Source organism: Perca flavescens, chromosome 4, assembly GCF_004354835.1.
Source record: "Perca flavescens isolate YP-PL-M2 chromosome 4, PFLA_1.0, whole genome shotgun sequence".
NCBI lineage: Eukaryota > Metazoa > Chordata > Actinopteri > Perciformes > Percidae > Perca > Perca flavescens.
Window position 1 is genome coordinate 25,331,988 of NC_041334.1, and position 25,517 is coordinate 25,357,504.

A 25,517-nucleotide genomic window follows, 5' to 3' on the forward strand; every position below is an offset into this window, starting at 1 on the left:
GAAAATAGTAATAGACTCAAGTTTCAAATATCCAAATATGTGACAAAGTAATACATGGGGATCTTACCGTATTATATTTTAAATCTGCCATGTGTGTGGTACTCTAGATGTTGTACCTGAATTCTTTTTGTTCACTGTTAAAGACAAAAGCATCCTGGCATAAAGATGATCACTGAAGTCTGAGACATACTAATCAGAACTTAACCAAGCAAGGCATCTGTGGGCAGACTTAACTTAACTAATGCATTGACTCATGTAGAAATCCTGTGGTAAACTTGTAATGTACATAATATATAGCTCGTAATTTTTTAAGTGATAATCTTGTAAAGTAAGTAAGTAATCTTGTACAGGCTAATATAAAAAAGGCAGGGTTGACTGTGAATTGAACTTAGAGTAAAGGTCATAGACCACCTTTATATCATCTTCAGTAAACTACAAACATACTCTTTAACTGTGTACAATATAGTTCAGATCTTTTACCTTGTACTGTGTGCTTAGAATGCATTTGGTAATTGTACTGTAGAAAACAGATTGCTGTTGAACGGACAGCAATGCCTGAATAAATGTTTTCTCCATTATGTTTTTTTACACACACTCGCCCATTTTTACACTTAGTTTGCAACACTTGAACTGTTGGAGCTTAGTTTAAGTATAATTTGTGGGAATTTTATTATTGCATAAGAGACATGGAAAAGTGGAAATGTACCCTATGACAGTTCCTCTTTTAAATATAAAATGTCATACTCACCCAGAGGAACCTGAGAAGCAGATGTTGTGACATACTGTTATCACAGCTATCACAGTTTCCTTCCTTCCTGCCTTTTTCTTATCCTTGTTGATATATACAGCAGCTATGCTCTAACTGTAGACTATTTCTTTCATTGGAAGAAAACTAAAAAGAGTTTTAGTGTTCATATCTACTGTACGTCTTGTCATTCTGACAGCTGTAGTCCAGAGACCTTGTCATCCGCATTCCAAAGAGTCTGCTCTGTTCTGCATGTTTTGAGCTGTAATGTCTGACTCATATTCTGCGTCAGTTAGGCAATGGCTGTATGTGGTGCCTTTCCTTGGAAAAACGCACAAATGAATTCAATATTCAATGTTTTTTTTTTTTAAATATACGTGGGAATGATAAATTAAGCTGCTTGTAGCAGTTGCTAAAAATAAAAGTGAAAAAGAACAGTGCTTGATTGAGTAAAATCAACTTAAATATTAGCATGTAAACCAGGCTCTGATTCCACTGTCAAGTCTGTACAGTCCGTACATTCTGCAGTGTTACTGAGATACATGTATATTAAATATATATGCTTGTTGTCAATGAATTGATTCTTAAGAACAGAGAGCTCGAACAACCAGAAAAAGGCAATACAGCATTTAAGGTCAAACAGTGCACTCACATCCTCTGCTGGTTCCTGTTGGTATTGCCTCTTCTTGTGACGAAGCAGTGGATACATTCACCTTTACAGTACGTGGGCATTATGATCTGGAGCTAATATAACAATCACTAGGCTTATCCATATAGTCCTATTTGTCCTGGTTACAGTTTTGCACCAGTTGAAATCTATGAAGATAATGTTACAAAAAAAGCATATATGTTTATTGAAATACAAAGAAAGCACACACTTTCAAAAAGTGAAATTATCATTATATTTAACTAGACTGTTTTGTTTTTTATTTATATACACTTGTGTAAGTGGAGCAGAAAATTTGAGTGCCTTTTGTGCACATCAATTTTTATTGGATTTTTTCTATTTGCTTTTTTTACTGTAATATGTTGTCTATTAGTTGTCATGTTTATTATAAACTGATGTTGCTTTTTTATCTTTGCTTTCTATTGCTACTCAGTCGTCAAACCACCACAAGGAATACATCCTGAAAAGTATTCCTCTCATGAATTACAGAAGAATCATCATGAAATGCTTGTCTGTGCTTGATCGCTGAAGAATAAGAGTTATAGAAACTACTGTACACGCGATCTACTGGTGAAGTTTAGTAGAATCATCTCAGAAAATTCTCTCATTTTTTTTGTTTTACGTGTGAACTGCCTGTGCTGTGGTTGAGCCGTAACTTGTCATTTAGCTCTTTCCCTTCATTGCAGTATTGTTGGAAACAGCAGGACTGATATGGACCCTCTTCTTGAAGAGGTTATAAGGCACTTGGTGCCCTCTCCTTCTCCCTACATGTGATGTTACACAGACTTTCTTTCCTGGAATGTATGCTGAAATGGGTAACACAGTCTGCCGACATGAGGAGACAATATTCAAAAAAGACATCAGAGAGCAGAATGTCATCTTGTGGGGACTGGAGTGCGAGTTGCTGTCACACTGTTTACCTTCTCTTCAATGTTTGTCTAGTGATGCTGTTTGAGTGTCTGGTTGGTTGAAACTCTGTGATGTAATGTACACCATACCACTGACTGGATGTTGCAAACCCCTGCATCCAAATAAACCATTATTGCTCTGTGATGTGGGTATTTTGAGTGAATTGATTTGTGGCGTTAAAAGGCCAATCTGGAATCCAGCTGTGAATGAAAAGTGAATTACGTCAAACAAATAACAGATAATGTAATTTTTTCTGTTGTCACTTAAAGCCCCTAAAACCCTGGTTTCAAATGAGTATTTCTCTGTAAAATAAAACAATTATTATATGACCAACAATGAAATCACGAGTTGGGGAAAAAGCATCCTTACAGTAGGTATTATTAAAAGTTTAATACTCAAAAACTCAGGTTTTACTGTCATAAGTAACAAATCTGAAAACTTTCACAACATTTTAATAAACTTTGCTAAATCCTGATTGGTACATGGAAGGACATGGTGGCATCACTCTTTTCCAACTGAGTCTCACCCACTTCAAATAACTCGTGAAATAATCAAAGCCGTTCTCACTTTGGCATGAAATTGTGTGTTTGTGTACAACCCCATTGATCATAGTAAGAAGCTGATTTAGAAAATAGATTTTCAGGGCCTTTAAATACACACACAAGATAAAAGGCTAATTCCCACCTAACCCTAGATTTAAATTGTCATTATTGTTGATACATTTAATGGCAGATATACACTTTAGATAAGGAGACTGCAAGAGCAAAGTCATAAAAATCAGTAACAACAAAGAATGGAATGAGAATAAATTATAAGTTTTAAAAGAAGTTGAACATGAAAAAAACTATGTTTACTTATTTTTAAATAATAGATGGATGGTTGCTGATCAGAACAAGACAATATACTGATTTTAAAAAGCAGGCATTAGCAAATACAAAATGAACTGACTCTTTGCACAAAATCACAAAAATAATTAGATCGTGTGTAGCAGATTCTGCAGTTCATTCTGTTGCCACATGATGGAGAAACTACAGCAGAGAAAGTGTTTGATGAACATGATGTTTATATGTAGAGAGTGTAGTCAACACTCCGTGGATTAGGAACAAGCATTGTAGTGATGGCTACACAGAGAACAGTTTTGCATAAATTAGATGATTATATCTCCCTTTGAAATTGGCTTTCTGGTCCAGTGGTCGGGAAGCGTTGCACCAACCGCTAACTCTGACGAAGCATAAACCAAATTCAATTTGTTCCACTTGCAAAATCCCTGTTTAACAAGAACATGCCAAACAAGCAACAAAATGAACCTAAGGGTTAATAACACATGATTACCGAGTCGACCGTTCTCTGGGATATGTTTTCATGCTAATCGAATGTGCGAAAATAAATTGTACTGATTACAATAACAGAAAAAAACAGCATTGTTTACAGAAAGTGACATGTATTCAGTATCAGTTTACATAAACATTACATTAAGTAATGTACATTCTTAAACCCCCTTTGTTTGGTGATTATGTTGCATGATAAACTTTTACAAGTGATTTTGTTCATTTTCATTTCCAAAAACAGTAAGGACTGTGACAACACACATCCCTGCTGACCTTAGGCTCTATAGGACCATGGCAAAACCCAGGACTTGCATGTTTGTGTTTGTTTTTAGCCATGAAAACATGGGTTAAGTACAAAGACAAGTGACCTTAGAAATTATTTAGATTACTTGGAAAAAAAAGCAGCAGCAAACAAAACCACAGCTTCTGCTGCTGGCATAGGAAATGTGTTATGCCTCTCTAGAATAAGGTATGCCTCATCAATGATAAGCAGATGTTACAGCTCTAGTGGCCTAATTTAATGTTTCTTTCATACTGATCAATATGCAAATGAGAGCAAACTCTTCAATAACACATACTAATCTCTTTGTAAGAGTCACAACAGAACAACATTATCATAACTTCCTATTACAACCTTCACCTCCTCTGCCTTCAGCTTAACAACATCAAAATAATTAACTGTGAAGCAGCTACACTCATCAATTAGTGACTGAGGACCAGTGGGGAGCCGTAGATCATTCATTTTCATAATCTGAATAAAACAACCTAAACAAATGGAAGTCATGTTTTCTTCTTTTTCAAGTGTTTCCTATTATGTGCACTAATTTTCTACAGAAATATAAAGAGGTGCACTTATAAATGAGAATGTAAATGTTTACATTTTTACCCAGAGCTATGTCATGGTTATGTCAAATTACATGATTAAATCCTTAATTGTCTGGGAATTTGACCAAAAACGCATTTATGCATTTATACTAAGGCAATAGTTAGATATAGCAAATGCCATATCTTTTTGATGTTTTCATGCTTGATAATGAACAAATATACCTATATTTCATATATCTATATATATCATATTTTTCATATGTGATGTTTACATGTGTTGAATTTGCCACATTATCATCTGCACTTCCTTAATGTATTGTGACTTTTTATCACAACATGGTTTTATTCAGCAGAATCTACAATTCTATGAGTTGAACTTATTTTTGATTTCAACATTTAGGCTAACACTTACTACCAGGAATAAATGGGTAGGGGTTTGGTGGATACTTTGGCATGATACATAAATGTTGTAGGGATCAAACCATAGACTTTCCAATTGAAAAGAAGCCTAGACAAGCCCAAGATGCTGCTGTCAGGGAAGAGACAGGGGACTTTGCAATGAAAAGAACATTGAAACATGAAGCTTTTTCATTTTTCATATTTTGCCTTCTCAATGTGTCAGACAGACATCAGAGTGCCACTGCACTGGGGCACTGTATATACAGAACATGCATAATAAATAAATCCCGAAGACACATAGGAAGTAAGTCTGGTTGCTTTTATTGTTCATGCACACCCTCACACAATCACACTGAAGAATACATGACATGAACAAGATCAATTCACATGACTCCTGATGATACGCCCAGACAACAAACATTGCGCAGATTGCACCAGTTATCGTTGCTTGTTTATATTCAAACATATACATGTTTTTGCTGTGGCATGCCAAATGTGGCTTTGGAGTTATGGTGGGATGTTAAAGTGAAGATTTTGAATAAGAAAGATGCCAAAGCTGAGGCCAGAGGCAGAACTGATCCTGCATTACCAATCACTCTTTGATAGCATATGTGTTCCTTTGAAGAAAGCGAGGACAAATGACCCCAATAACGTGATCAGTTATGGTAAGCTTTGCTCTCAAAGCTATTTGTGGGTGAGGGTTTCAGATTGATTACATTTCTTATTGAGTCTCTTTGTTAATGCAAATGTTCCTGGAAAGCAGACCTGTAAAATGTTCTCGACCCAGTTATACATGAGTTTATTAAACCCAATGCAGGTAAATGTTAGATAGTTTTTCTTTTTAGTTATATTTGTGCTGCAGGCTATGTGGCATACATATTCCTATAATGTATACCATTTTAAATTCAGATTCAGTGACCTGACTGTGACTGACTAGAACAAGTTACCAGGAACTGACAACAACATTGCAGTCCGCCTCACAGTAACTCCTATCATTCTCATTCTTTCTGTCTCTGTCGTGGTTAGATGATAAGCCAAGATTTGCTAAAGTCTCATGAGATGGTTAAGGTTAAGCACACACACACACACACACACACACACACACACACACACACACACACACACACACACACACACACACACACACACACACACACAGATGTTGGTTGTGGAGTATATAACCTGTCTAGTTTAATCAACAGTCCACGATTATAACAACAAATTATGGCAATTACTTCGAACAATTTTCAATTAAGTGCACCTGCACCTACAAAGGACTTGGCTGCAAATCTATCAGCTTAATAATAGAACAGACCTCTGGGTAGAATATTCATATAAGCTGTATAAGAATATATACCTACTATATAGAATTTCGATAAGAATATTAGCTTTTGACAATAATAGTCACTTAGTCACAGGTGAGTAATTCCAGTTCACTTCATTTCACCTGCAGATTGCATTTCACATCACGTGTGAATAATGTGAGTAAAGTAAAAGTAATAATTGCATATGAGCCTTTAGAATAAATAGAAATCCAGGACACAAACCAGCCTTGTTACTATTTGAAACATAGTGTAGTAAACATTAAAGGCATCACAACTTAAATGCATAAATGAACAAGTAAGGAATAGCGAAAATATTTCAATCTTCATATTTATTTATTATTCTTTGCAAATTCTTTGCAGTGCATCAGATCCAAAAAGGCTAAAGGGGTTATCGCTTGAAGAATCATTCACTAAAACCATTATTTAACTTGCAGACACACTGGCTTCCATCTGTTATCTCTCATTTCCCACAGCTCCAGCCATTGTTAAGATCCCAGACAGGTCTGGCCCTGTGCACTGGATAACACAGGTCTGGATGACTCACCTGCTAAGGGCATCATTAGGAAGAGATATGCATGTGGAGAATAGATAACAGTATAACACTGATAAGGCAAAGGACAGCACGGTCCTTAGACACCATAAATGTCATAGTGCAGATGTTTCAGACAAAGTCTTGTTAAGGAACACACATTTAATGTGTACATGTGACCCACAAATTCACCTCAGCTTATTGACTAAATGCTAAGCTCTGCAATCTTATATCCCAGGATTTATGTTCACATGCAACTATTTTGCATTAACAAAATACTTGTTGGCTAAAAGATAATGCTGCTTGGATCTCACATTATACCCATATTTCCCTGGGCATTAGAAAGGTAATGAATATGCTTGATTTATTTTGTGTTTGTTGTAACTTGCTTCAGGCACACATTTAAGTGAAAAAGTCAATACAGATTTTCTCACTGTATGTAGCAGCATACTCTCATCATTTGAACCATATTTCAATAGCAGCAACAAGCCATGACAAAGCTGCATAAAACCATGGAATTGAAACCTCAGTTACAGTTTTCTTAATGTATTTCTCGTGTGTGATGCTTGTTTTAATCCACATCAAAGAGCTGCACAGGCTTCACTGCACTGAAGAAAAGCTGAACAAGATTTCAGATGTCTTCCTCATGTGACATGTTACTCTGCAGATGCTGCTCTGGCTCATGGCTCTTACTGCCAAGAGTAGGGGTCTATTGGATAGAGCTTTTTTTAACGTCCCATACCTCAAACATTTTTCTTTCTATGAAAAGCCTTAAAATGACAAATAATTTGCCTCTTCTGTTCTGAAAGAAGCAAGGTATCATCTTTGCAAATCAACTTGTAAGAATGAGGTACAGTAGGGCATATCTTTTTAAATATTTGACTATCGTCTGGCTCCCTTTAATTGGCCCACCTTACAAGAAATGACATTGAACCATTTAGAAAAAGAAAAAGTTTTAGTAATAATCAATAACAATTTGAATATTGAGACATTTTTCTTTTTCTCTGTTCTCTCAGGGTGACAGGAGAAGGCTCCAGATACACTAGCTCCCTTTGGATATAATGGTGGAAATTCATCCCTGACTAAACATTTGCTTAATATTATCTGTATCATAATAATGTTTTTTCCATGTGAGGAGAGAGTTAGAAAGAGGCCCTGAGTAACAAAGAAATAAAAACTTAAACGCTAGTTTAGTCTAACAAAATATCATTAAGCGATCATTGTGCTGTAGACAATCTTTAAACACACAGAATCAGTAATAAGACTCTGCACTGAAAAGAACATTTCAAAATCCAGGACTGAAATAGATCCTGCGTAAAATACCTGGTAATGGGTCTAATCTGAAATATAAATCCTGACAACCTGAAAGGTTGCAGGCATTCAGTACAACATATCATCTTGCAAATATGAGCATATAATTACTTCTTGGCTGAGCATCCACTGATTAAACATTCCCATTTTCCAAACACATCAGAATGTCGCAGCAGAGTGCTGGAAGAGAAGAGCGGTTGGTCAAACTCCAACTGAAACAAAAACAAAGCAAAGTCCATTCCACCTGAATCAACTGCGTACGTGTCTGTGGTATTTATATCCATTCTGCATGAGTATTTATTGTACAGCAGTGCATATTTTGTGGTGTTTTAAAACAGCTCAGTGTATGCATTTACTTATTCAGTCTACAGAATTCAAGGCAGGGGCCAAGTCTTTTGTGATTTAATAAACAGGAATAAATAAAGGGATGGAATGTCAAACACACATACACTCACGGAACTGAAGGAATTGTTTCAATACAAATACTTCAATCAGGAAAAGGCAAAGGTGAGCTGCATAATATTATCTTTGGCTGAATAACAGTAATTCAGCCTGACGCAATACACTGACATAGACAGGCCCGATTGGCCATGCCATTTATAATGTCATTGATCCCTGAAACATTTTGACTTTCTTGTATTCCAACGTCTAAGGTGTGATGGGTCACAAAATAAATAATGAATAGTGAAAATATCGATTTAATAATTTTCCTAAAAACCCAGAGATTATAACAGATAGCAGCCTATTCGAAGATGTGTCATTTTCTGTGACACACCCTCGGATAAATGCAAAACAAAGTGGTCTCATTGTCCTCTGCAGGGGAAACCTGTTACAGAATTGATTGGAGAGACCATGTAGAAAGAGTTGCTAATGCTTTGGCAACACTATGTAATTATTTAACTGGCTAAATGCTCTGGGGGTTGCATCCTCCAAACCACCGGGAAAAATCTAATTACTGCACATAAATGCATCTGGATATTAATGTGACCAAAAAATCATATTCAACCACACGTGACATTGTCCAACATTATCATTGCATGATAATGTCTCGTTCCCTAGTTTCTACTAGGACATTAATTTTGATAACATTTGTACATGCAAAGAAAAAGTGACTCCTTTATAATTTGTAAAAAATATCGGTGGTATACATTTCTCATACCTATACATCTTACATTTACATCAATAAATATCTGTGATGCAGCGCCTAGCTTCTCCCGGAGGGCTGAATAAGTAGTTCAATGCTGCTGCAAGCAGGGGAGAGTACTCTGTGCTGCTGGCATGTGTCACAGTAGTATACTTTGACAGTATTTTTATTTTTCAACAGTCTGATCATAAATCCACTATCCCCATTATACCCCCACTATACCATCCCACTAACATAATTTCAAATTGAACCCTGCTAATGCTATCCCTCCAAAATTGATAGGCTAATCTATTTTTAATTAAGTTATTAATATTTTATGAATGGTTTATTTAAATGAGTAATGTTTGTAAACTCATGATTAATACAGTTTTTTTTTTAAATTATGGTCAGTAGTGATTCCCACAAATGCTTATTTTTCAGTCATATCTTTCCAATATATGCGTGAATATAGCTGTAGGCCTAATAAATATGACCAAATATTCAACCTTTAAGTTGTGGTAAACGCTTATTGGAAAAACTGGACATTTCAAGTGTACCTTTAAAATATGAATTTGTCTGAATTTGTTTCACTTGACTTTGACAACATTAGCAGGATGAAGCTGAAAAGAAAAAGAAACTGGAAATTGTCTTCAGATTCAGATTTACACACACTTTATGTGGAACATAAATGCATGTCTTGGAAACAACGGAGCCAAGGGTGCAGAGATTGTTACAGTACACATGATCAATTATATTGAGGACTGTAATGGCCACAGGAAGGCCATTACCACCGAAGCAGTGTCTTTACCTTCAAGGTCAGCATTTCATCTAGGGACTCATTACTATTTGCAAAGCATTTACTTTGTATTTCTCATCTTTTCAGAGGATTATAATTGATGTTAATTTGAAATGGAGGTTGTCTTTTAAAAAGTGATTTTGTTCTTTATGTTGGTACAGTACATCTATTATGGGTAAAGTAAAACACAATCTGAGAATTAAATGGCAGGGTTGGCAGAACACTTTTGCATTCAATTTAACTATTATGTCTTGAACGGAGATAAACATTAACTACCTTGGTGCCTAAATGCATTCAATCAAGGGTATAAAACTACCAACATTTAAAAAATTATTTCAAATACAATCATGGCGCACAACAAGTTCCCGGTCATTTATTGTAATTGTTAAAAGTGACTTAATATACAGAACTACTAGCACAAGGTGTAATGAGAGAAGGATATTTTATAGATTATTGTGGGCCTCTAGTAACAGTGTACTAGTGTAAAAGGTTCTATGGGAAAATGCTGCATGTGCTCAGTGTCTGTGAGGCCCCTAAAAACCCCGCTAAGCATTTTTCTGTTCAAGGACAAGATGTTATGATTACTTCATGATGCCTTAAATGTGGAGAGATTGTTTAGTTTAAAGGTTCCATGGCATGAAAATTTCACTTTATGAGGTTTTATATATATATATATATATATATATATATATATATATAACATTAATATGTGTTCCCCCAGCCTGCCTATGATCCCCCAGTGGCTAGAAATGGAAATAGGTGTAAACCGAGTCCTGGATATCCTGCTCTGCCTTTGAGAAAATGAAAGCTCAGATGAGCCGATCTGGAATCTTGCTCCTTATGATGTCACAATTCAGGTATTATATATATAACTGATTATACAATATTTATTCATACTTACACTTGTCATCCAGGATAACTTTTCTCCTTATCAGCTGAAATGAAGAGTAGCAAGGTTGTTGTAGAGGCACCACTTGTTAGTCAGTTGTTCTGGAATACTCATTTTCTACTCTTAGCCTTCCTGTTCGTAAAGTCGTAAATTTAGGAGAAAAAAACGATGTACTATGTAAACTAACGTAGCCTTAATGCTCAAATCTGTTTATTTACAGAACCTCCAACTCAGCGGAAGTCGTCAAATGACGTAGGAGGCGTCTTGCATCCCTTTGAGCGGGATTTTGATTTGTGATCACAGATTGATTGACTGAAACAAAAACAATTTTCTTTCTTAAAAAGGCCTAGCTGCTTTTGTTGTTTAGAAGGGTGGTTCAGAATTTTGGAGATGGCCCTACGGATTGAAGCAGATTTACCACCTAGCCTTGCATGTCTAAAAGTAAGTTGCATATTTTTTTAAACATTTGCAAACATGGCGGCTGCTAGCAGCTAAATTAAAAACCAAACACATCCACGGACTTGAATGAGTAACGTTACAACTCTAAAGCAGTTTAAAAATACAAATGTTGTTGTACAAACTGTTACTCATCAAGTTCTGTGATCTAGCTAACGTTACAATAGACTCATATGCTAACTTAACAGGTCCTAACGTTACGTAACGTTAACCTTATAACGTTAGCTAACGTTAATGTAACACACATCACATTTGTGATTTAGCTAAGTAACGTTAATGAAGTAGCTAACTAACGTTGCAGTTAACGGAAGTATTGATCATAAAACATCACGCACGTTACTGTCAAGATAGCTAGCTAACCCTATCCAATCCATTCAGAATATCTAACGTTAACGGTAATTAAATATTGTACGTAAGCTACGTTAAAACGAAACGACCTTAACACACATCGATGCTAATGTTAACGTTACCCTGCCAAATCTAACAATTAACATTACCTAAACATACTTAGCTAGGGGTCATGCCATGTTACGTCAATGCTAACTTATTTCGGCTGTACAATATGTATCATGACAATGAACCGAGATGTTGTGAAATTTTTTTGTGTGACAACTTAAATTGTAAGAGTCACAAACATCATAGTCAAATAGTTATCATGTATGACAAAATTGTGAACAGTTTAATTAATGTCAGTAAATTATTCATCCAAGACAAAAGGAAGCTTAACATTAGACCTGGATGGAACGAATATGTGTCTGAACTTCATGTGGAAGCTAAAGAAGCTTTTTTGAGCTGGTTATCATCTGGAAAAGCTAGGTATGGCCCAGAGTTTGAACATAAGAAAAAGGCAAATGCCAGGTTTAAATATGCTGTACGGTTTATCAAGAGTAATGAACAGATGATGAGGGCAAATTCTATGGCCAGAAAGTTTCAGCAGAATAATTTGTATGATTTCTGGAAGGAAGTAAAGGTCATCAATAATAGCAAAATGCCTTTGCCATCCAGTATTGATGGGATCTTTGGGGAGGAAAATGTTGCTGAGCTGTGGGGGAAACATTTTAGAGAGATTTTTAACTGTGTTGAGAGTGCTGAATATCATGTTGATGATGTCATTAATAATGATGGCGTGGTTATTAGACCTGATGAAGTATGTCATGCTATTGAGAAATTGGCAATGAACAAAGGGTGTGGTCTTGACCAAATAACAGCTGAACACCTGAAGTATGTAAGCCATAGAATCTCAGTGTTACTTGCTATATGTTTTTCTGGATTATTTGCGCATGGCATATTACCTGACTCTATGTTACCTGTACTGTTAGTGCCAGTTATTAAGGACAAAACTACAGGCCAATCGCTCTGGCGAGTATACTCTCTAAAGTATTAGAACAATTTTTATTTGATAGACCACAAGAATATATAACCACCACTGACAATCAGTTTGGTTTTAAAAAGAAACATGGCACAGATTTGTGTATATATGCACTGAAAGAACTTGTTTCCAAGTACAAAAGCCATGGATCAACAATGTATTTATGTTAATCACGGTAAACTGTTTATTAAATTACGAGAGCGAGGGGTCCCTCCGTACCTAATGCGTATCTTGCATTATTGGTACTCCCATCAAACAATGCAAGCTAGATGGGGCAAGATTACATCAGATCCTTTCCCAGTTACCAACGGGGTTAGACAAGGTGGAATATTGTCGCCTGTTCTTTTTAATTTGTATATGGATGATCTTTCTAGGACATTAGAAGTGTGTAAAACTGGTTGTATGGTGGGAGATAGGCGTATTAATCATCTGATGTATGCAGATGATTTAATTGTTATGTCTCCTTATAGTGTTGGCCTACAACAATTGCTTAGTGTCTGTTCAAACTATGGACTACAGTATGACATCAAATTCAATGCAAAAAAGAGTGTTGTAATGATTGTCAGAACTAAGGAGGACAGGAAGCTATGCTTTCCGTCTTTTTATTTGACAGGGCAAGAGCTAAACGTAGTTACTAAAACAAAATACTTGGACCACATTATTAGGGATGATTTTTGTGATGATGATGACATACAGTGGCAGTGTTGTAAATTATATGGACAGGCAAATATGTTGGCACGTAAATTTCATATGTGTACTGAAGAAGTTAAAACGTCTCTTTTTAGAGCATACTGTACACCACTTTATATAGCTCACCTATGGTGCAGCTATAGTAAAGCAAAGATAAATAAGATAAAGGTAGCATACAATGATGAATTTAGAACTTTGTTGAAGTATCCAAGATGGACCAGTGCTAGTCATTTGTTTGTGACGAGTAATGTTCCCACCTTCCATGCTGTGCTGAGGAATTTTATGTACAAATTTAGGTGCCGATTAACAGAGTCAAAGAATACAATTTTAACTGCCTTAACTAACCCTGCACTTAGTGATACCAGATTTACTTCCAAACTTTGGAAACACTGGCACACGCATTTGCATTTGTTCTAAGTATTGTGTATAACTATCTTTGTGTTTGTGTGTGTATGTATGTATGTAGGTATGAATGTTTTGTATGTTCCCTCTATGTACTATGTGATAGACAGTACGTCTGTATGTTTTTTATGTTTGAGTGTACCCTTCTGTCTGTAATATGTGTACTTTTATATCTGGACCTTGAGTCTGTAAATAAAGTTATATATAAACACATCACATACGTAATATGACCACATGAGTTAGGTTATCGTTAGCTGTTGATGTATGTATGTATCAACAGCTAACGATAACCTAACTCATGTGGTTTCCAGTTGATGCGTTTGAAGTGGAACTATCCAGTTAAGAGAACCTATGACTACTATGCTGAGATAGTGCTGTAGGTATGTGTTTGAAACTTGCCAACGTCATGGCCAAGTTTTCTAAAGGGAAATGACCAACTCCACTTTGGAAGTTTTGTGTAGCCTACCAGTCATTAAGCAACATTTAGATTTATTTGATTTTGTTACACTGAAATAAAAAAAATTATTTTGATTCTACGATCATGTTGACACTAGTTAGTTACCAAAAAAGTAACTACTCCAGGTCTGTAACGTTATTGTTAAATTTCATGCTTCTAACCTGCCATGTTTTTAACAGATTTAAAAAAAATATATGTTTATTTCCAGACAACTAATACATGATTATGCCAATCACTGTAGTTTTTCTCATTTGCAGAATCTTGATGCCCTGCTTCGGTGTCCCATTTGCTTTGACTTCCTCAATATTTCACTGATGACTAAATGCTCTCACAACTGTAAGTAACTAGTAGAGCAGCTTTAAGGTAGCTATGGAATTAGTAGCTACCTTGTATAAACAAGCGAAATGCAGCTGATGTCCTTTTTGAAAAATAGAATTGTACTTTTAAAAATGATTTCAAAGCAATGTGGATTGAATAGAGTTGTGCACTACAGAGAACCTTTTTATGTGCATTGTTAAATCCAAATTGTCACTGAACAACCCCTTTGATGAAAGTAAGGAAATTATTTAAATCTTGGCTAACACATTTTGTATAACATACATTCTGTTTGCATTTCATTTTACAGTTTGCTCCTTGTGCATCAGAAAATTTCTTTGCTATAAGTTGCAGTGTCCAGTTTGCAATACAGTAAGTATGGACTTGAATTCATAATGATGCCCCCAAGTAATTTGCATAATCATCTGTGTCATTACCTCAATTGTCTACTCACAATTGCAGCTCATAATTTACAGTATAATTAGTTGTATCGATTTGATCGATTTGATAAAGAAGACAGGGTCCTTTTTATATCTTGCTTCTTTTGTTTCTTTCAGCAAGCAACGGAACAAGATCTAAGAACCAATCGTTTACTGGATGACTTGGTCGTAAACTTTCAAGCTGCAAGGTAACCATTCAACACATTATATATATTTTATATAATCCGTAATCTTATGTCTGAAAAAGTATCAGAACTTTGTTTATAAATGGACCTGCGTGTATCCTGCATGACCAGTAGCTGTTTTTCAAAACGTTAATATAATTTAATTTCAATTACATTTTATTTATAGTATCAAATCATAACAAGAGTTATCTCGAGACACTTTACAGATAGAGTAGGTCTAGACCACACTCTATAATTTACAAAGCCCCAACAATTCCAATAATTCCCCCAAGAGCAAGCATTAGCAGTGGCTATTGCGACAGTGGCGAGGAAAAACTCCCTTTTAGGAAGAAACCTCGGCAGACCCAGACTCTTGGTAGGCGTTGTCTAACGGGCCGGTTGGGGGTTATGATGAACAGTGTCGTAATAGTCAAATTAAAGATAATGGAACAGTGACTACAATGGTAGTCGTAGTAGTTCATGTCATAGCCGGGCACAGCAGGGTGTTACGGGATGTAGCGTGGTACAGCAGAGCATGGGTGGACGCGGCAGGACGTAGCCGGACGTAGCCGGACATTGCAGGGAATCGCAGAGCGTAGCAGGGTGTAGCCAGATCTTGGTGTCACCCTAGTCGGCGATGACAATATAAGGTTCAAGAATAGAAACCTCTACATATAGGCAACAATACCTGCTTTGTATCCATTTCAAATTCAGTATAATGCCATTACTATAAGCAGTGACCATCTAAAAAAACAATACTGCCCTATCCACATTTGTCCACTTAACCAAACATCTTCACTTAACTTAAGTCAAACATGGATACTTGATGCTAAAGTCATTAAGTTAATGGTTTGTTGGTCCCCAGTGAGCAATGGCAATTTCATTTCGTGTTTTCTGGCCTTTTACACACCGTCTCACATGGAGAACAAGGATCTAAGCAATTCCTTTGGATACAGCCATCTACAGCATACAATAAAAATTATGTGACATAGACCAACAGAATAATGAAAATGGCAGATCAGGAAATAAGACTTACTCCACAATCCATGTAAAACCTTTTTTTACAATGAACACAGCTGCACCACCTGAGCATCCCTCCAGTTTGTATTGTCACAATTCTAAGAATTGAGGAAAAAAACAATTGCTCTGGTCATTTCAGGAAATCCCCTTGTTATTGACATGATTACAATATGTCCACAAAAGAACCAATTCCAGTTTATTGCAATTAACCAGCATTAGAGAAACACTTACATGCTTTACAGTAATCTACTTCAATCAAATGGGGATTTTGTTTTCATCAGCTGAAGTCATTCTAGGTTATTCTTGTATTGCACGTTGGTGTGTTTTGTGGAGCTCTAGGGCTAATATTTTTTCATTACAGCAGGATGTAGGCATACATAAGCAGTGTCCAGAATGGGTCTAAAGGAAATGTCTTGGTACTTTTAAATTTGAGTTTTTTTCTCCCAGTGATACTTGTTACATATGGGGTAGGAAAACATTTTCTTTAACTTGACCACATGGGTGCAGCTAGCCACATGCTTGCACTCATTGCTTGGTCTAAAGGTAATGTATGCTTCTGCGGGGGTTTTACGCAGAGCATTCGCTGTATCCTACATAAGTGGCCTGAGGTTTAAACCTGTGCACTGGTGTCTGCGTCGTTCTAGCGTATCTCTTTAAGAGAATAGCAGACCCAGCATCTGTGTAAGTGTATGCATGGGGAATGTGTGGTAGAGCGAGTGAGAGAGTGACAGTGATTAGCTTCAGAGCGAGTAGCGACTCTAAAGTCATAGTAAGAGAAACAAAGTGTCTCCCCTTTGCTTTCTGACCACGGTGGGAAAGCTGTAGCAGGAAAAGTTAACCCTCCCCTTGATTTCATGTTGTTTATGGAAAAGGAGAACCAGGAAATGAGTAAGAGGAAAACAAGGGGGTAAGCGAGCGTCTGAAAAGCGTACCTCCTATGGAGAGGTTCATAGGCTAACAAGTCATCACCTGCCGTTAGCATTCCATTGACTGCCATTCATTTTGGCGTCACTTTGACAGCGAATAACTTTACATCTGAAGCATTTAAAGACTCTTTGTCCATTGTTTATTTCTAAAGAAGAAGAATGTATAAAAGGCTGCATTACCTTGTATCTCACGTTACGGCTCCGTAGCAGGCATTTTTGTAAAAAATAGGCTAACGATTAAGTGTCATCACCACGCATCTTTCTGTCGCGTAGTAGACAAATTACCGTATAGTCAGGAGAAGCTTGCAGGCAGTTTCGACTCACATTAGCTGTTTAAGTTTAATTACTAATGGTAACTAGCATTTTAGTTAGCAATAATTAGCCTGTGCCCATGTTATCTCCTTACATATACCTACGCTCTCTGTCTCTGCAAGATTGGGAATGATTGAGATTTCTCTTGGCACAGCTACCAGAAGACCTACAACTTTCAGACAGGTTGCTCACGTCACATCTACGTAGTCGAGCTCAGTTGGAAGCTGCGCAGTAATGCTCAGCCATCACTGGAAAAGTGCTTCTAATAGACTTCACTGCTCTCCGTTGAGGTCTATGGCGTCGCTTTGTCCAAGAAATGCAACGCTACCAAGCCACGGCCAAGCGGACCAATCACAGTTGTTGCACTCTGCGTTTTAGTGTAGTTACATTTTTTGAGAGGTGCACATCAGGCTACGGCGTAGGGTCCGGTATCTCCACGTACCTACAGTATGTACGTACCCACCAGAAATTGGACTTTAGGCATATGGATAAATGTACAATATGGGTCACCCCAGCCCTTGGGATTCTTTATCCCTGCTGGTTTAGGGTCATAACCTCTATCTCATCCTGTAACCCCCACCTTGTATAGCTGTTAGACCTTTTTTTCTGTTTCAATGAAGAAATAACAATACAAGGACAACAGAACACACATCTACTTAAAGCAATCCATGTTACAGTGCCTTATAACATCTGTCTAGGTAAAATAGATGAAAATAAGCCTGCTTGTTTTCTGTTTATCAGTTGGCATTGTCCCTAGAAAAACAAACCTCAAACTAAAATCAACAGAATTGTTTCGTTATAGTCGAGGCTAATGTCAATATGTCTGAGTGCTGTTATCAGTCAGTAAGTTTCTCCTTTCCATCAATCACCTCAATATTATTAACACTCTCAAAGGTCTCCCTTTGAACTGAAGACCTGCTGATTGTCATCACTGTTACGAATGAGTGGCTAACGGTGCTCTTTCCACCGATTTTTAATTTCCTGTTGTCTAGCATTGAGCGTCTGAAAAATGGGATTCCTTGATAGGTAACTTTTGTAGCAATTATATGTAGCAATAGACTCATCTCAAACAATTTAGTTTAGGAATAGTTCCTTTGCTCTGAAATAAATATACTACATTTTAAGACAATATCCTGTGTGGGCCTGTGTAAAAATCTGTCTGTACAGAATCCTACGGGAAGAATATTTAGATTTTTCTAGTTGTCCATTTGGTTTTCAGCTTTAAAAGGGTTTGTGGATTGCTTCTTTCATTGGGCCACTCACATTTCTCACTGGGAAACATTGTGGAAAACACTGCATTGGGTAGCTGTTGGCCAATGGCAATAATTTATTGCTTATTTCTCTAGCTAAACATTAGCTGTTATCGCAGTGCCACACATTTCTATTATCACATTAACCAGCTACCTCGTAGTCTCTCCTCTCACTTAGTGAACTCATTTACTGTACGTAGGTAGAAGTGGAGCTTGTACATTGAGACATTGAACACTGCTGTTTAATTTATTTAAAGCACAGTGGCATTTTCTGTTATGGATACAGTACATGTTTCCTTGAACTTAAGTTTTCTTATGTAATGGGCTAGTTTCTTCATATTTATGAACAGATGTCTGTCTTTTTTTATTACATTCATTTTTACATCTAATGTTTATGTGTTTTAAATACAAGCTACAAACGGTGTTTTTATAAACATTTCTTGTATTGAAATACTCTGTTTAAATTCCATTTTAGAGTTGATGGTATATTGTAGAGCTGCAAAGATTAATCTATTTGTCAACTCTTAAATTAATCACCAACTATTTTGATAATTGATTAGTTGGTTTGAGTCATTTTTTAAGACAAAAGTAAGCTTCTTAAATGTGAATATTTTGTAGTTTCTTCTCTCCTCTGTGACCGTAAACTGAATATATTTGAGTTGTGGACAAGACATTTGAGGATGTCATCTTTGGCTTTTGGGAAACACTATCCACGTTTTTCACCATTTTCTGACATTTTATAGACCAAACAACTAATCGATTAATCGAGAAAAAAATCAACAGCTTAATAAACTATGAAAATAATCGTTAGTTGCTGCCCTAGTATATTGGGAGAAATTTGGACAAAGTAATCATGAAATTTTATTTCACAGAGGGTGTCCAAAGGATTGTAGATCACTGAATATGTGCGTGTATTTAAGGTCACTAACATCCAGCTTTTAAAGTACTATAATAGCTAGGGGTTCACGATTCAGAAAATGTCACAATTCAATATCGATTATCAGGCTCAAGATTCGATTCAAAATCGATTATCGATTCAAAAAACGATTCACAGTATGTAAATGTAGTTACTTTTCCCATGTGATTGCAGTAGACATACAATTTAAAAAAAAAAAAAAAAAAAAATGTAATTTCTTTTTTTTAATAAAAAAAATATGAATACATTTTTGGAATCTATGACTTGATTTTGAATCTGTTGAGCTTGAATCGCGATTCAAATGTGAATAGACTTTTTTTTTTTCTTTTGCACACTCCTAATAATAGCTATCCTTGCACTTAAGACCCAGTTCTAACTATAAACAATTATTCTACATGTTGTAGGAAGAATCAATATAATGAGACAATTCAAGTTCAATTAGTGTGTGTGACCTGGAAGATCAATGAGACTTTCAACAAAATGCCTAAACTGCAGCTTCTATTCCCTCATGGTGTACCGCTCCAATCGTGACTGTAGTGTGTTTCTGAAAGTCCAGCTTTTTATTTTTTGGAACCAATTATATAGGATATTTTTTGAGTCCTGCCTCATTCATTGTTAATTGGTGATGTTTAAAATCACTGGTTTGCAGTCACTGCAAACACTTTGAATCTATGTCATACTTAAATCCCAGAAAGACCTGGTTTATTAATTATGAATGGCCTGAGTCTCCTTCCCACTGAATTGTGGATACAGTCAGATTAAACTGTATTGTCCGTTTTTAGATCAGCTCAACTCATTTTCACCTAAAATAAGTTCAAGCCATGCTGAAACCATAGACAGTTAGAGACATTGACAAATCGACGCCGTAGACTTGCAACGGAGACCAGTGAAGTCTATTAGAAGCACTTTTCCAGTGATTGCTGAGCGTTACTGCTCAGCCTCCAACTGAGCTTGACGACGTGAGCAACCTGTCTGAAAGTTGTAAGTCTTCTGGTAGCTGTGCCAAGAAAAATCTCAATCATTCCCAATCTTACAGAGACTGAGAGCGTAGGTATATGTTAGGAGATAACATAGGCACAGGCTTATTATTGCTAACTAAATTGCTAGTTAACATTAGTAATTAAACAGTTAATATAAGTCAAAACTGCCTGCAAGCTTCTCCTGTACGGTAATTTGTCTTATTATGCGACAGAAAGTCACTTTTGTTATGACACAATCGTTAGCCTATTTTTTACAAAAATGTCTACTACGGAGCCACAACGTGAGGTACAAGGTAATGGAGCCTTTTATACATTGTTGTGTTTCTTTAGAAATAAACAATGGACAAATAGTCTTTAAACGTTTCAGATGTAAAGTTATTTGCTGTCCAAAAGGACGCCAAAATGAACGGCAGTGAATGGAATGCTAACGGTGGATTATGGCTTATTAGCATCAAAATGGCTCCATAGTAGGTACGCTTTGCGGAGGCTGGCTTACCCCCTTGGCTGAAACCCATCTTAAATGTTATTTCTGCTATGGTGTGTTAATTTACACAATGTGTACTAAATACGTACCGAATCTCTATAAATATAGTGGCAGGTGTCTTCTCCATGGCAACAGCCAGTAAACTGCTGGGGTACAGCTGTTTAGAAACATTTGACATACTGAAGTAATGGGAAAAAAACTGTGATTGCTTAAATGAGGCAGAAACAGTTGCAACTAATGGCTTTTATGTAAAGTGGTCGTACATTTGAACTAGAAGGGCACTTTGAGAGTGAAGACCTCTTCCAAGGCATGCCCTATTTAAAAAATGAAGGGGTTTAATGGTTTTTTTCTTGCCCCATGCTACTACAGCCTTTCACCACGTTTCATGACAATCTGGCAAGTAGTTTTTCTGTTCTCTTGCTGACAGACAAACCAACCTTAGCGGAGGTAATCATCCAGGTCTTGTAAGTAACAGTGCAGTTATCAGTAAAAGTAAACCATTAGATACAAAACTCTGACTTGTAACTCATGGGTATGTGGGTATAGACATTTTTTTGTTTTGCTCACTTTCTCTAAATATACGAAATAATTTGCTGCAATACAACGTTTAACACATTTTAGTGCAGAGACCAGTAATAATTATGCCTGCCTGTATGCAGTGTTGCAGTACAGATGAATGGTGTGGGGAGAGCTGATTTCTTTAAGATCTTTGGCAAGTGTGTGAACCTGCTCTAATGGAGACCGTAAGCACAAATAAGTTTTAGATATGGAAAGCAGAACATTACACACCTCATTGGTTCCATTTTATTGCCAAGTAATGGCCCAGCTGCAATTTGTTTGCTTTCCACATTTCCAAGACTGTAGCCAAAGTGTCTACCTTTTCTCGCTTAGTAGAAAGAGTGAGATAATTGATCAGGTGCGGTTCTAACGCCAAAGGGCTTACTTTACAGTCCACAGTATTTATTGACTCTTCTTTTGTTGATGGGTTCAATGTGTTTTTTTTAAGAGGACCTTAAGTCCTTTACCCTACATATACTTTATGTAATTATACATTTGTGTTGTTGACCAATCCTGCACACATTTTCATTCACATACACTTTGCCTTTCTTCTTTCTTTCAGGCAGCAGTTGTCAAATGCAAATTTTGACTCTCCTCCAATATCGCCAAAGACTCCAGTTTCAACTGTTAAATGCAAAACTCCCAGAGAGAGGGGCCAGAAGTGTAACAGCTCCGTTTTGAGTCACTTTTTCCAAAAGAAGCCAAAAACATCTCCTGCTAAAGAAACCCAGCAAAGTAGTTGTGTTGCTCAGTGTGTTCAGCGGGGGGAAATACTGACTGCACGCACCCACAATGCAAATTACACTGGCCTAGATTCAGCGATTGCTCAACTTCCAGTGGTTGTGAAGGAAGAGCCAATGGACATGGAGGAGGCATCTATCCAGGGTTTGATGTCAGTCAAACAGGAGGCTGGAGTCTCCCACAGTATTATGGCGCTTTGTTCGTCACCATCAAAAGACGTAAAGCCCGTAATCAAAGGTAAATCCTTTTCTATCTGTAGGTTAAGAAGGCTGCATCACCCAATATGACTCACCCCATCTAACTAGCATCTCACTTGTTCATGTTCACAAGTCTACAGAATCTATACAAGTGAGAGCTGTTTGGTCATTGTCAGATAAATTGTATTTCTGCGAAACTCCTCCCCCTAATCTGGTAACAGAGGCAGCAGCAGTTAAGAACTGCAGATGTAGACCTGTTGATGATGCTATCTACAGGCCTGGCAAAGAAATTAAAAGCTGCTGTCATTGTAATGTGTCCCCGTCCAACCTACAGAGAGTTATATCAGTAGCTTTTTCGTGTGTGCATTTTTACATTCAACGATTGCGGTAACAGTGACCCAATTAATTAGCCTGACAAGCCAGACCCACATCAAGATGTTGGGTCTGGGAACTCACCATTGGCAGGGCTCAATCTGAGGGGCGGGATAAACAGTTGTCTTTCAAATTCCCTCTGCACTCAATAGCATAGCGCTACAAACAACCAGAGCAACGCTAGTTGATAGATTAAACTTTTGCCGTATCCGGTCGGCAAAACTCTGAACACACGTTCCTTTTTTAAGAATGACTTCAGTGCCGTTCTTTGTTCTTTTCTCAAAGATGCTTAACTCCAAGTCTTCCAGAGTCACAGCCAAAGCCAATTCGAAAGACCGCTGTTCGCCAGCAGCAGCAGCCGTTTCCTTTTGTTTTCAAGTAGCCGTCACAACTCTGCCGTCATTATTTTAGGCCCGAGGTTTGTTTAGGAAAACAAAGTTGAATGTTAAAATGTCAGCAACAGCATCAAGTTGTATATTTACTTTGTTACAGTCAGAAAGTACATCTGATGTAAATAAAACATTGTTAGAACTGTAATGGTATTATTAAGTACTCATATTGGTACTTTTTATTGGCAAGTACCAAAATGTAAGTACTTTACTTGTCTGAAAAAAAAGTTCTATCGGTGCATCCTTAGTTTGGTTGGGCAATGAAATCTAATGTGACTTAGCAGCAAAAACTGGTTTTATTATTTATAATTAAGCTGCTTTCTTTAAATATTTGTTTGCAGTGGACTGCCCTGTGTGTTCTGTAAGTGTGCCACAGCAGTTTATCAACAAGCATCTGGACACGTGCCTTACCAGAGGAGAGAAGAAGGAAAGCTTGAGGAGGTAAAATACCCACTTAACTGATCACTTAGGCCTAAATGAAGGCTCTCTGCTGCTGTTTGCTCAGTCTGTAATCGGGGCCAGTGTTGGACTCATTTTCAGCCCCTGAGTGCCCACTTTACTTCACGACTGACTATATTAAAAAAATGTAGTCAATCGTGAAGTAAAGTGGGCCATTATTAAAATAATGTAATTAAAACCTTAATATATACACAAGTCTGCAATGTGCACTGTTCTCTACAGCCTTGTAATCCGGTGTATTTTTGTGAAATATAATTTCCAATTCAGTGTAAATACAGTGTGTTGCTCACAATGTAGATTTATTAGAACAGTTAACCAAAACACAATGATGTTCAACAATATCAGAATCTATTTTCTGTGCAAATAAGTGTTCACAGACATCTAAATCTTGAATGAAAATGAAACCAATGTATAATATTTCATATTTCTTTCATCATATAACTTTTTTAAATTTACTATCCTACTTTCGATGATAAAAGGCGTTTTACATCGATGAAGTAACATTTGGGTAAAGAAAGTGGTTGTATTGTAACTTATCTCTTCATGTTTGCTTGTTCACACACTGTGGTGCAACAGCTTAGATGTGCCTTCCACACTGACTGCTAACCCTTGCTGGGTCCTGGCCCTCTTTCTGACACTAAATCATTTTTATTTTTTAAATTGTCATAATTTTCAGCACAAATCTCCCCTTTTTACAAAGCTTTCTGATAAAGTCAAGTCAGTTTCATTAGTGGCAAATTATCTGGCATCATCAATAATCTCAGGGCATTTGTACACCATACTGTTCATTAATATTTACTCAATGAGCAACCCTACCTGCCTACTCTGGAGTTCTGGGCTCATGGCTGGTGCTTGGTACTGGCTCTTCATTGTCACTGTTAGTAGCAAACAGGACTAGTGGCTGCTGCTGAGCAGCTACAAGAAAAAGTTTGATTCATAAACACGAATGATGGTTTGTAGGCAACGTTGTATTTTGCAAGTCCGTTAGCATCCTGCACTGCTCCTAACTAGTTTAGCTTAACAGTCTCATCATCTTCATTTGGCGTTTCACTCTAAAACTGCGAGCTGGTTGTAATGAAAAAGTTGCTCAGTGTAGCACATCTGGCCATGTTGCCTTTTCAGCACCGTTTTACTCGCGTGTTGCAGTCCCATCCTTCAGCACCACTTACCAAAGTGTATGGCGATTTGTCTCACCAGGGATAGTGTGACTGTTTGGACTGGATCTACTTACACATGTAGTGGAGTTGGATTACAAGACGAGAAGAAATATTTCAGGGTCGGAGCTCGGCCAGCATTTTTTTTTTGCTTCCAGTATTTGTGCTAGGCAGGCTGTACTGTAAATGTCCTGGATCTACAATATGCATATTCCTTTTGGTATGTAGAGATGAAACTTGATATTGTGTATAAGGGTATAAAAGTTTATATTCCAAATGCTGGACTGTAGCTTCAAGGAAACGGTATAGACATGTACACATTTTATTTAACTAGAGATCTTCACAATATCGACATAGTAGGATGCTACCGTCAGATGACTTTCTATGCACACTTTTTTTGCATCTTTTCTTTGCACTGTCTAAGAAGATAGTTTCCACTGAAAGTGCCTGTGTATTTACTTGAAGTAGAACGTGAAGCCCTGTTACCTAAAGCATTTACTACGTGTTACTATGCTTTTGTTTGCCTAAAATGGCAGAATTACTGAAACCATACAATCACATTTATTACCAGATTTGTAGTATCACCATCAATCAGCTTACTAAATACCGTATCTGTGACA

General features: G+C 36.9%; 1 protein-coding gene across 4 annotated transcripts in view; it reads left to right on the forward strand.

The window, feature by feature from the left end:
- Window positions 1–11,069: 11,069 nt before the first annotated feature.
- rad18 (RAD18 E3 ubiquitin protein ligase) overlaps window positions 11,070–25,517 on the forward strand; it is a 36,253-nt gene continuing 21,805 nt past the window's right edge. For 2 of the 4 annotated variants that reach the window (XM_028576856.1, XM_028576858.1), the window contains exons 1-6: window positions 11,070–11,287; window positions 14,478–14,556; window positions 14,846–14,907; window positions 15,093–15,163; window positions 22,148–22,563; window positions 23,626–23,725. In XM_028576856.1, coding sequence (XP_028432657.1) covers window positions 11,237–11,287; window positions 14,478–14,556; window positions 14,846–14,907; window positions 15,093–15,163; window positions 22,148–22,563; window positions 23,626–23,725 — 779 coding nt within the window. In that variant the 5' untranslated portion in view covers window positions 11,070–11,236. Of the gene's footprint in view, window positions 11,288–14,461; window positions 14,557–14,845; window positions 14,908–15,092; window positions 15,164–22,147; window positions 22,564–23,625; window positions 23,726–25,517 lie in introns of all 4 variants that reach the window. The other 2 variants (XM_028576857.1, XM_028576855.1) reach the window with 2 other exon arrangements.